This window comes from Grammomys surdaster, unplaced genomic scaffold (assembly GCF_004785775.1).
Source record: "Grammomys surdaster isolate TR1022 unplaced genomic scaffold, NIH_TR_1.0 124820, whole genome shotgun sequence".
NCBI lineage: Eukaryota > Metazoa > Chordata > Mammalia > Rodentia > Muridae > Grammomys > Grammomys surdaster.
In genome coordinates, this window is record NW_021619764.1 from 454,544 (window position 1) to 467,051 (window position 12,508).

The 12,508-nt window shown below is 49.1% G+C and overlaps 2 protein-coding genes across 10 annotated transcripts; one reads left to right on the forward strand and one right to left on the reverse strand.

The window, feature by feature from the left end:
* Nucleotides 1–1,321: 1,321 nt before the first annotated feature.
* Nucleotides 1,322–7,590, reverse strand: Tmem176b (transmembrane protein 176B). Of its 9 annotated transcripts, none has more exons than XM_028784739.1 (9): nt 7,491–7,511; nt 7,122–7,313; nt 6,514–6,611; nt 4,973–5,181; nt 3,704–3,814; nt 3,362–3,418; nt 2,899–3,126; nt 2,017–2,136; nt 1,322–1,655 (listed from the first exon to the last, which is right to left on the reverse strand). In XM_028784739.1, the coding sequence occupies exons 4-9, from the start codon at nt 5,174–5,176 to the stop codon at nt 1,569–1,571; spliced, it is 807 nt and encodes a 268-aa protein (XP_028640572.1). In that variant the 5' UTR covers nt 5,177–5,181; nt 6,514–6,611; nt 7,122–7,313; nt 7,491–7,511; the 3' UTR covers nt 1,322–1,568. The 9 variants fall into 9 exon arrangements, with proteins under 9 accessions (XP_028640572.1, XP_028640567.1, XP_028640573.1 ...); XM_028784734.1 differs by having other exon boundaries at nt 6,506–6,611; nt 7,491–7,505; XM_028784740.1 differs by lacking the exon at nt 7,122–7,313 and having other exon boundaries at nt 7,491–7,590.
* On the forward strand, nt 7,120–11,503 carry Tmem176a (transmembrane protein 176A). Its single transcript, XM_028784741.1, has 7 exons — nt 7,120–7,722; nt 8,284–8,481; nt 8,709–8,819; nt 9,911–9,967; nt 10,093–10,317; nt 10,804–10,914; nt 11,235–11,503. Exons 2-7 carry the CDS (start codon nt 8,284–8,286, stop codon nt 11,274–11,276), a joined length of 744 nt encoding a protein of 247 aa, XP_028640574.1. The 5' UTR covers nt 7,120–7,722; the 3' UTR covers nt 11,277–11,503.
* The last annotated feature ends 1,005 nt before the right edge of the window (nt 11,504–12,508 follow it).

The following is a 12,508-nucleotide window of genomic DNA, read 5'->3' on the forward strand; positions in this document are numbered from 1 at the left end:
GATCAAGGCACTAACAATTTTCCCTTGGGGCTTTTTGGCTCAAAAATGGCTGTCTTCCCCCTGTATCTTCACAATGTTCTCTTTCTACAAGAAGACTAGTCATGTTGAATTTGGACCCACCCTGATAACTCCATTTCAACCTTCTAAGACTTCTATGAAAAGACTTTATCTCTGAACATGGTCACATTCTGAGCCACTAAGGATTGCACGTCCAACGTAGATTTTGAGGGGATCATAAGAATTGTAACACATAACGCCTGTGACCTTCAAATCCACCTCAGGAGTTGATGAAATTGTGCCCTCTCTTGGCCTCTGAGGCATCCAGGACTGCCCCCTACTATATTATGGGCTGGAATGTTCACGGGTGGAATTCTGGGCATCTCTGAATGACAACTAAGAAGTACTTCTGCCTATATAAGCCAAAGTTTCTTGAGATTTAGCTAATGATCAGGTAATAGGCACTAAAAATGTGCCAGTGCACATTGAGGCAGGGGAATGCTCATCACTTTGCACTGCCCCAACTAGTCAAGCACTAATAGCAATTGGAGCCTCTCCCGAGTGTCATCTTCATAACTTCTTTGTGTTTCTCACCTCTGACAGAAACTCAACAAACACTTCACACTACTTTCTGCCTGGCACTTCACGCTCCTCGTTGTATGATGCCTCACCTTTTAAACAAATTATATCTTTAATTTCATGAGACCCAAACCCATAGGCCTGCTTATGGCAGGTGACCCCTGAACATGCAGTGGGCTGGGTTCTGGGAGAATCAACTTGACAGTATGTAGGATCACCTGAATGATGGGCTTCTCAGTATACATGTGTAAGGGGGCAGGGGTAATTTGATAATGTTAATTGGAGGGAAAGACCCATCCACTATGGGAGTCACCATTCCCTAGGCATGGAATCCTGAACTAAGCAGAGAAAGTGATCCAAGCACTTGTATCTACACATTTATTATCATTTTCTGCTTCTGACTGTGGATGTGGTATGACCAGCTGCTTCAGGCTCCTGCTGCTTTGACCCCGCCTCCCCATGATGGACAGCATACTAAGATAAACACTTTCTCTCATAAGTTGTTTTTGCCAGAGTTTTTATCACTGCATCAGGAAGGAAAACTAAATCATGCTGGAGTAGATTCCAGGCCCTTGGGCTATGTTCACTTTACGCAGTAGAATGGATACAAATCCTGAAGACGGGTCTGAGTGACATCAGAGGCACACAACTGCAACCAAGCTCCACTGCCACTCTTCCGCCCAAGCAGCAACTCAAGGAATGGCTTTTCCTAGCTCACTGCCTGTATCAATGAAGAGCCCACACGTTTCTGTGAGAGAGTATTTTTTTTTTCTGGTTGTATCTGCTTTATCAGCATTGGAGAAAATAACATAGTATCTGTTCATGGAAGAAAGGACATTGTCGTGAGGACAGTGGGGAGAAAGGAAGAGAAAGAGTGCTGGATAGTGGTTGTATCAGAAGTAGGTGTGTGCTGCAGGGCCAGAAGAGGCCCTGGGAACAGTTGTGTCCTCCCTGGATTACTCTGGACAGGGACACATGCGGGTTTGGGCAGCTCACAGGATCACAGGGATCTTCTCTTTGGTCGGGGAGGTGGGTGCCGAATCCCCACCGAGAAGCTTCTTCTCTGTCTCTTCATCATCCTGAAAAGACAATGAGAGGAAGAGATTAATGAATAGAAAATAAAGCATGAGGAGGCTTCCACACTTGAAACCAACAGAAGAAAGGACGGACAGGGAATGACAACAAGGAGATCTCCAGCAGGAAAGATAAGGGGTAAAGTAGGGCAAGTGAGGCACAGACTTCAACAGCGTGGGGAATGAGCGTGAAGGCAGTCACAGAGAGGCACAAGGTAGCAGAAGCCAGCCAGGACACGAGATGAGTTCACACTTCACAGACAGTGAGGGACGAGTGAAGATCAGAGACTTCTGGACCCATGTGCTCCTCTTCCGTGTTCACTGCTGAGACCCGCACTGTCCAGCAACCCCCTTCCTGAACACTCACCAGGGCCTGGGAGCTCCGGCCACACATACTTCGGAGACTTAGTCCCAGGGAAGCCACAGACACAACAATCTCCAGGATACAGACAACCGTGAACATGATGCAGAATGCTAGGAACAAGTTCTAAAGGCGAAGGAAGAACAGACTCAGTCAAGTGTTGGTTCCCCTGATTCATATCACCACCTTACCAAAGCCACACTCAGTCCAGACACTTTCCAGCAAGGCAGGTGGCATCTTCTAGTGACAAGGTGGACACCATTTCTAATCCACTTGCTTGACTGGTGGGAATGACCCTATGCCATCAATGGGCAGCCCTTCACTGGCCTGGCAGCTTCAATTCCTCCCTCTTGACAAGCCCACCATACTCCTGGGACATGATTTCTATACTGGGAAGCCAGAGGCACATGAAGAAACTGCTGTAGGTTCTCAGGATCACAGCCCAGCTGAGCCAGTCAAAAGCCACGTCATCTGCCCGCCACTCGAGTGCCTCAGTGTGAACGCCCAGCCCTAGTGAGCTCTTGGATGACCACACCTACTATCTCTCTAGGGAAACCCAGGTGTGAACTGTCTCAACCCAGCCAACCCAGGTAACTGTGACAGCTATGAATAAAGCGATATTTAAATCTATCATATCTTATGCATCAGTAAGTAGATAAGCATAATAACCATTCAATAGAAAGGACAGAGGGGTGGCCTACAGTCTGCCCCCCCACACCTTTAATTCAGGGATCTTCATGTATAAAAGTCTGAGAAACGCCCCCAGCTTCAATGACAGCTTTGTAACCAAAGACCTTGGGCTGAAGGCCAAGTACACAGAGCTTGTTCATTCCTGCCCTCCAGGGCTCTAGTCCCTGAGAGCGAGGGTTGTGTGGGTTCCATTCTCACCATCATCATGTTCAGGTACTCTCTGCACTGCTCTGTCCTCCAGTCTGGTTCAAGGAATCGCGATATCGCATACGGACTGTCCATGTTTACTTGCAAGGAGTCGCATGTGGAACTGATCTTGCTGTAGTAGAAACCACTGGTTTGCCAGATTAAGCTCCTCACACCCAGAACGGTAGCAGCTACAGCTGTAGCAGCGCAAGCCAGGAGGAGCAGACGTGATGTGTGGCCCTAGAAGAGAGATTCCAGATGCAGTTTCTGCTCATCAGTGGCAGAGTCACAGAACTACCACGGTCTCAAACCAGCCCAACTTGCCCAGCTGCTGTGGTGGGAAGCCCCTCCTAACTCCTCTGGAAAGACCCATTTTATTAGTAACTAAAGGATAAAAGGTAGAAAAGTGCAGGGACCACAGCGATTTTGGAGGGTAGAGATGAGCAGGGTTGAGAAAGAGGAAGCTGAGACTCACGGACAGTTTTCCCTGCCACTTCTCATGGACAACGGTACCAACTCCAGCTACAATTGCCTGGAAAGGAGAGACACCAGAAAACAAAAATGGCCTCCAGTTTACCATTTTGGCTAGGTTTCCCATCATGCTTCCAACAGCAGCTTCTAAAACAGCCCAAGTCAAGCAGGGTTCAAAAGACAAGCAAGCCAAAGAAAAACTCAGCATATGAACAAACACTTGTCACCGGTGTCCCGCCCTTTCTAACCTTGCCCATAAAATAAAGTGTTTCAGAAGGTTTTCTCCAGCCCCAAGGCAACTGTTACCCTTTGCTGCCACTGAGCTTCTTGCTAGTTTCTTACTTACCACAGACCCTGACCAGAAGGCACAGCCAGAGGCACACAGCTCAGTCCAAGGCCCAAAGTAGAGACACACTCCAAGAACACAGCTCATAAGCCCCAGCAATATCTGGGTCACCTGCAAGACAGGAGGGAAAAAAAATCAACTCCCTTCACATCCCAGGGATAACTGCACAACTCCAACCCAGGGACTTTTCCTCTGCTTTGGCCTCCTTGCAGCTCTGACTCTGGAAGGATCTGTTCTAACATCCATTGAGTCGCACTGGTCTGTGTTGTTCTCTGTCTGTCCGTCCTTCATTACCATCCCCTAATGTCATCACTTTCTGTCAATTCTTATCATTCCCATCTCCTTCTCCCTCTGGAATATTGTCCTGTCAAATTCAGCACCTACCCTCAGCATCCGGCCCCTACCTAACTCTTCATATCCAAGCACAATGTGGAGGGTGCAGTGTAGACAGGATGCAGTGCTGAGGGGTAGGGGGTGGGCATGTAGAGACATACATGAGCCCTTGGATTCAATTCCCAGGGCCAGATAAGCCTTGAGGAGGTTATCCATGCCTGTAAGCCCAGCACTGGGTAAGTGGAGGCAGGGAATCCAGAAGTTCAAGGCCATCCTGGGTACATGGCTAATTTGAGGCCAGCATAGACTATATAAGGTCTTATTTGAGAGGAAAAAAAAGATGTGCTACAGAGACTCCTTTTTAGAGAAAGGTGTCCCTGACCCTCCAGTCTTTACTTTCACAGCACTGGCTACCCTGTTCCTGGGACCCCTCTACCTTGGAAGTCCTTTCCTTCTGCATCCTGTTGCTCCCTGTCTAAGCCTGTTCCCATTCTGCCCAGGGTCTTGCCTTGCTCATACACCGGATCCTCAGGCACGATGCCCCGTGCGCGTATGTCACCAGATCTACTTTTAACTCTAGTCATGCTGAGCACTTCTAGGCTCAGGGTCCCCCCCTCGCCTCTCCTTGAAGGGTTTAGTTAGTGTTGTTTTGCTTCTGCAGCCCTTGATTCCCATGAACTAACTCAAGGGAAGACCTGAACTCACAGCCCTGAAACTCTTCTCCCGTCACCCAGTCTCTGTGCCAGAGGAGGTTGGTTATGCCTTTCCATCCAAATCCCTGCAGAGAAAATTCCAAATCCTTGCCCCAAATGCAAGGGGGCCGGTGAGCTTGTGTGCTTCCCTGAGGATTCAGCACGCTCTGCTTAGCATCCTATCCAAGAGGGGAATCCCCACCCTCTGTGACACCTCAGGAACCCAGGACCACTCCACTCTCACCCCTAGAGACAGCTGCCCATAGTGGATTCTGGCCTTGGAGGGCCCAGTGGCCTGAAGACAGGAGAGAAACTTCTTCAGGGAGCCCATAGCTCCCAGCAGCTGCTCCAAAGCTGAATTCTGGTGGATGTGGATGCTGATGTGAGCGGACTGGGGGCTTGTGGAAGCCACTTTGACTCCATTCACAGTCACTGTGGTTTGGTCCATCTTTCCTGCTGGGACAAACAACAGAGACAGATGAAGTACAGGGATTAGGAGGTGTGTGTGTGTGTGTGTGTGTGTGTGTGTGTGTGTGTGTGATAATATTGGAACAGTACCCTATTGACAGACACTCAGGTTATTTCCAACCCCTTTCTATCACAACCAGGGTGGAAGGAACAATGCATATTTAGTGGCCATTGTCAGTGAACCCTGGTGGATGTGGTATGACCATGTAGGAGTGTAATGCAAGAATCGACCTGCTATTCCCCCTCCCTGAGTGTGCCAGCAACTTCTACTTTCTTCAGTGTTACCTAAGAGATATCACATTCTATTGTAGGTTTTTATTTAATGCAAACACTTGGTCTGGTTTCACTGCTTATCTTGAAGTCTGACAAATGTCTATCTTCATCCAAACACAGCTACAATCAAGGCATAGAAATGTGTGTACTGCAAAAAGTTCCCTCCAGGTGTGGTGGCACACACCTTTAATCCCAACACTCTGGAGGCAGAAGCAGGTAGATTTCTGAGAGTTGGAGGATAGCCTGATCTACATAGCAAGTTCTGGGCCTGCCAAGTATACAAAATGAGATCCTGTCTAAAAAATAAAAATAACAATTCCCCAGTACCTTCTCCAAGTAAAGCCTCTCCCTTGCTCTCCAGCTCAGTTCTGTCAGTGTTTCAGCAGCTGGCTGGCAGTTTGTTTTAGAAAGACATTTTTTAGTTTATTCTTTTGTAAGTTCCTTCTTCTCAGACTTCCTGACTTTTTTCATAGAAGTTCTTTTATATTTGAAAATTACAATTGGAACTATGTACTCATATTCACATACCCACACGAGCAGGCGTGTTTAAATTACAAACATGTAGTAATTTAAAAAGAGATGTTGATCTTGGGACTGTATGTAATAATTTGGTAGATACAGAGGCAAGGACCTATGGTGCTGGTCCAGGTATTAATTTCTGAAAAACAGTTTCTACTGTGGTATGCACTACCTTTCTTCCACTGATTAAAACCACTTCCCTGAGTTTCCATGGGGGCTCGGGCCCATGAAGTCTTCATATTCTGCCTACGTGAATTCTAATTACTTCCTCAGCACTGCCTTCGTTCTAATCAGCATAGAACTTAACACAGCTTCCCAACTCTCTCCTGTTACTGGTTTACGACAGCCATTTTAGCCTCTCTGATGACTTGCCTCTATCCAAAAGAAGCTCTGCGCAGTGGCTCTCCTGGGCAGTCTGGTTAAGCATCCGTTCCGACTGGATATTGACGACCACTCCAGGCACTTCCTTCTGCATCCCTTCCTGTTCTCCCCACACCACAGAGAACCTTCCACTCACCTGCGCACCTCGGAGTCTGACGACTCTTCAGGAGGGATAAAGAAACTCGGACTTCACCGAAACAAAAATGAAGGCCTCAGGATCTCTCTCGACTTCCCTTGAGGTTCTAGGAATAAAGTCTCAGTTATCTGTGTGCTGGCCCCTCCAAACCCCCAGTGCTACCACTGCCCTAGCTACTCAGAAGCCCTTTGCTTCCTCTGTAGAGCAGGAACTAAAGCATTAGGCACCAAGAAACCTCTCACCACGGCTGGTACCACTCTAGATAGTGGCTCTCTGATATCCCTCCTCCCAGTGCCCGGAAACACCCCACAGCTGCCCCACCTCTGCGTGGTCTCAAAGGTCTTGCTCTCAGAATGCAGATGTGAGGCACTGGTAATTATGGAAGGCAAAGCCAGACTCTGGCCTCCCCAGTCTCAGCCCTGTTTCCAGAGTCACTTCCTCTGTCCAACATGTCCCTCCCTCCCCAGAGTCCTACAGGAAAGCAGAGATAGAATGAAGAAGCATCCTGGGCCAAGATGAAGCTTGAGGAGTAGGCTTGGAGACTCCCCCAGAGAAGGGACCCTATACTCCAAAAAGGGGCTACTGTGGGCTGGGACTGTGAAGGGTCCTGCCTCACCTGCTGTCCTCTGAGATGGGTGGGGCTGGAACTGAGAGGTCTGGGAGGAGCTGACTTAAAGCTGACCCCAGAGAGAGGAGAGCAAGAAGGGGAGGGATGGAGGCCTCACATGGAGTCTCTCAGTTTTCCAGTAAGTAGCTGACAGGAAAGGGCTCCACTTGAGGGGGGTCCATCAAGAGTAGATGACCAAGCCTGCTGTAGCAAGGATGCAGGTGACACAGGGGCACTCATACACCCAAGGTGGCACAGGACTGCACTTGTTCAGAAAGCTCTAGCCCTGACAGGACTGGGAGAGAAAGCATTGGTGCAATCAAAGGATTCCACAGAATCGATCAGTGCCAACCCCAACTCAGTGCCTACCTCACCCACCTTTTTCAACTCTCCGGTGCCCAGTGAAGATCTGACTGCTGGAAAGCCCCTGAAGGGGCCCTCAGTCCCAGCTGCCTGCCAGGAAGTGCTGAAGTCTGTCCCTCCTCCCTCCCCTTCTGGCTCCCACCCAAGTTCTTCCTCCTGCCAGGGCTGAAGTTCTCAACTCCTGCCAGCTCCTCTCTGTGAGCTTCGGCCTCCCTGCTGCACATTCCCCTGGTCCCAGAGGAATCAGGTAAGACAGCCCACCACTACCTTAGCATAGCCCGTTTCCCAGTCTGCCCAGATCCTTCCAGTCTGGCTCCCTGAGAGCTTACTAGGGGAGTGTGCACACTGGGGTGTGCCTCCAGGAACAGGTATGGCCTCCATCTCTACCACTCAATTCTGTAGGGACAGGGTCAGTCAGTGCTTGTTCTTCACCTAAGGAGACGGGGGCTTCCAGGTGAGGTGGTCTCTGGGACACTGGTAGGGATGAGTTAATTGCAACAGAAGCTTATCGGGCAGCTAGAAGAAGACACTGTTTAAGGGGCTTGGGGTTCTGAGTGTGGTTCTGGGTGGAACCTCCTACATCTGCCAATATGAAGCCATGCATACCGCAGATGCCCCCTGATCTGGATTCAGAAAACTCTGGGGAGAAGAGACCCAGTCAGGGGTGGGGTTGAGAGGTAAGTCATGAGGGTGCAGTTCTACAGCCAGGGGCAGCCTTTCTGTGTCTCTGTCACCCCCCCTCAACTCAAAGAAGCCTCTGAAAAATCTACCAACTATTTCTCCCTGCTGTTCCTTTTCTCCTTCACAGATGATGTCCAAAGACATGGAGACTGCAGATGTCAGTGAGGTGGACCCTGAGGCCCCTCAGCCTACCCACATTGACGTGCACATCCATCAGGAGTCTGTTCTGGCCAAACTCCTGCTGGCCGGATGCTCAGTGCTAAGGGTTCCAGCATCCGCTTCCATCCAGAGCCAGGGCAGCAGCAGAGTGCTGGTGGCCTCCTGGGTGAGAGTAGCTACATGCTTGATGAGCCAGGGGAGGGACCTTCACTAGGGCTAAGGAAAGTTTCCTTTTCTTGATTGTCATATTTTCCTCTGGCCTCCTTTATGCCTAAGACATTGAGTTGGTTTTGTCTTCTTATTAGATATCAGTCCAAGCTGTGTGCACAGTTTCAGCTAAGGGGTAGCCCTCTCTCTGCTGGAGAGCTGTGTTTCAAGTCCTCTCTCTTCCAGGTGGTGCAGATCGTGCTGGGGGTTCTGAGTGTGGTTCTGGGTGGAACCTCCTACATCTGCCAATATGAAGCCATGCATACCGCAGGTGCCCCCTTCTGGACTGGGATCGTGGTGAGTGTGGCAACATGAAGGTCCAAGGCTGTCTGAGGGCACAGGGATGGCGTTCCCTCTGCTTCCCTTCCACCACCACCATTGATGTGGCGTCCCAGAGTTTGTGGCCAACCAAGACCTGAATGATGTCAGCCAGTTTGGTGCTCGTGAACATGGCAAGTGATGAAATGGTTGCCTGGGCAACCCCAGGTCAGCTTGTCTCTTGCCCCATGCTTCTCCCAGCAAGCTGACAGAAGTTGCTTGCCATCAGTAGTCATCAACAGTTAAGGTTCTCAGGGCTTACCTACCTCTAATGCCTGCGTCGAGACAGGGGATGTGGAGCATGTCAGACAGGAAGCTCCGTCTCCTGGCTCTCTTACTTCCTTATGCTCATCCTATAGGGATCCAGGGACAAATTCTGTCAGAAGAGTGCTATCATATTTAATGACAGCTGATTAGATTGAGCTGGCTAAGTTGTGGGTACAAAGAACATTCTGACAGAGCCACACTTTCAAAATAGCAAAACATATATATTTATTGAGAGGGGAGATTAAAGCAACCATGCTAATCCATCCAGCGGCAGAAAAGTATGGATTATTTATAGACTAATCAAATAGGATCAGAACCCATCTGTCCACTGAGCTGCATCAGACTTCCTGTTCTTCCATCCTAGTCAGATGGACCCAATAGCTGCTAAGACAAGTGTCTGGACTCAAGGCTGCCTAAAGTCACATTCTGTGTCCCCAGATTTTCCAACAACATGGGACTTTGACCCACAAGATCCCTGGTCCCTGGAATATTCGTGAAGAATATTTAGTGTGACTTTAAAAGAAGTTTGTAGGGATGGATAGGAAGGTTCCCACCTGGTTTAACCGTGTGCACTTAGGTGTCAATAAAACCGTGCCCTACAGCCTCACAGCTGTGCTCCAGACTCATTGTCCCACACAGTTACTTCTCCATAAACAACAGAATGTAGCAGAACATCTGGGATGCAGAGGGAATGCTATAGGCCATGTGGCTGGCACTACACATGGCGGGCACAGGAGGAATGAGGCAGGGGATTGATGGACGTTTGTCTTATACTGATTCTTTTTGGTTCAATCTCTCCATAGGCTATACTGGCTGGAGCTGTTGCCTTCCTTCACAAGAAACGGGGTGGTATCTGCTGGGTGAGTTTAGGACCAGGCAAGACCCAGGCACTGCCTCAAGGATATGCCAGACTTCCTGCCCCATCCCACACAGGCTGGCTAAAACCGAATCTTTGATGTCTCTTGCTACCTTCTGCTCTACCTAGGCCCTGATAAGGACCCTTCTGGTGCTAGCGAGTTTCTGCATGGCTGTGGCCGCCATCGTTCTTGGGTCTCGTGAGTTCAATATTTACCGGTACAATCGGTACTATTTCAGAGATGATGTCTGTAAGGGTGACTCTTCATATCGTTGGTCCACCATGCCCAGCACTCCAGCTCCCGAAGAAGCGGATAGAATAGCCTTGTGCCTACTCTACACAAGCATGCTAAAGGTAAGCGGTCATGGAGAAGGGCAAGTGCGGGTAGTGGCAGAGAGACTAAGATGGATGGTGAGAGAAGGCACTCCATCAGCAGCAGCACCCCATCCCCTTTAGCCTTGATGATTGTTCCTAAAGATGCAGGAGTGAGTGAGCAAATCAGAAACTGCTCCCACTGCTGTGGGAATCACATACTATTAGGAAAGAAACACTACCAGTCACAAACCATGAATGACCCAGGATTGCAAACATAGCAAGGGTTACCAACATGGTGAATGTGTGTCCTTCCTGAAGCAATCACTCATGTCACAGCTCAGGCTGCTGAGGAGAGTGGAAAAGGTTTCCGGTGAGTTCTACCCTCTATCTCCACGAACCCTCCCCATTCCAGAAGCTGTAGACTTAGAGGTGATGGTTAGAAAGTGACCCCGGTCAGGAGAGAGCATGGAGAGGGGCAGGAGTATGGCCATCACTCCAGCATGCTTGTCTTGCCTGTGTTCCCAGACCCTGCTCATAAGCCTCCAGGCAATGCTCTTGGGTGTCTGGGTGCTGCTGCTCCTGGCTTCTCTCACTCCAGTATGTGTCTACCTCTGGAAAAGATTCTTCACAAAGGCGGTGAGTCCCTGTGTTGGTCTGCTTGGAGCAGTGGTGCTGTACAGATGAGACATGGTGCTTAAGGAAGAAGGGAGTTCATTATGCGAGTCCCAGAAAGAATCATGTCTTTCTGTCCTATCCAGTACAGTCCCTGTTTCCAACCAATGTTCCTATCCGAAGAAGCCAGAGAAGGTCACATCCATCCTAGGCCCTTTTAGTCACAGGTCCTGTGTTGCTGAGACTGGTTCTAGCTGGCTCCAGAAATACCTGGCCTAGAGCACAGAACCTTGTTTTCGTTTTTTTCTCCTGTCATCAACATCTAACCTTGGCTTCTTCCTTAGCAAACAGAGGAGAAGAAACTGCTGGGTGCAGCTGTGATCTAGCCCTGGCCTTCCTCTTGCTCTGGGTGTCCCTCCTTCTGAAGCCTGAAAGAAGAGTCAGGCAGGAGTAAGAAGACCCTACCCCACAGCCAGGGCCATGGCCGCTGCCTGGCTCCGCCCAGCACCACAGCAGCTCACAGCCACACTTACTCCTCTGTCCTCTACCTTCAGCATCCTGCATCCCTTCTCAGGCAGTGGCTTGATAATAAAATCTTGTGTTATTGCTAGCAGATTCTTGCTTTGTCACTCTGGGGAATTCTCACTGGCTGGGAGGCAGGGCAGCGTGAAGACAGAAAGCCTGTGATGCTCCCCTCATAGCTCCCACCTCCTACCCAGGTCTAGAATCATGCAACTTGCAAACAACTGACCGGATGTGCAGGGTGAGGGGTAGGAACTGTCCCCTGAATTCTGATTTAAGAAGATGGATGTCTGGTAGTTGGGTGAATAGGTTTTTATTTTCACTGTTGAGCAAAATCAAGACATAACACCCAGAAACAATCATTCCAGAAGTCTCATTGATTTATTTGGGGGTTGTTGAAGATGGAGACTTGCTATGTAGCACAGTCTAAACTTGAACTCACAATCCTTCTGCCTCAGCCTCCTGAGTCTTAGGATTATAGGTGTGTCTTAACATCCTGGTTCTGAAAACCTATTTTTCCTCAAGTTAGTTATCCAATATATTGTGAGAAAAACCCCAGGTTAATTGTCTTGTAAAAATACATAAAACTTTAGGATAACATATGATTTGCATATTTCAAAATCTTCAATATCTATACAATCATGAATGTAAGAACAACCTTAAAGGGCATTATAGAAGCAGACTCCAGAGAGCTGAGTCTTGCGTTGGCTGACACCAGGGTTTCATGAGCACCTGCACAGCAGAATTCCTCCCGAAGGGTCCAGAGGCTCAGCACGTGTCTGTACTCATGGATAGCCTATACCATCAAAAAGATACACCTCAGAATTGAGAGGCAGAAAGACATTCTAGGTGGAGGCTCAGGAAATACATGTGACTTCTTACATGTCCCTCTAATGAGGGACCACACAGGTGAGGGCCTGCTTCTGCCAGAGGAACCCTTGTAAAGTTCTGAGACTGGGATTTTACCGAAGGCTGGACACGGATATATATTTTCTCTCTCCCTCCCTCCCTCCCTCCCTCCCTCCCTCCCTCTCTCCCTCCCTCCCTCTCTCCCTCCCTCCCCTCTCCTCTCTCTCTCTCTCCACTTGAACAGAAT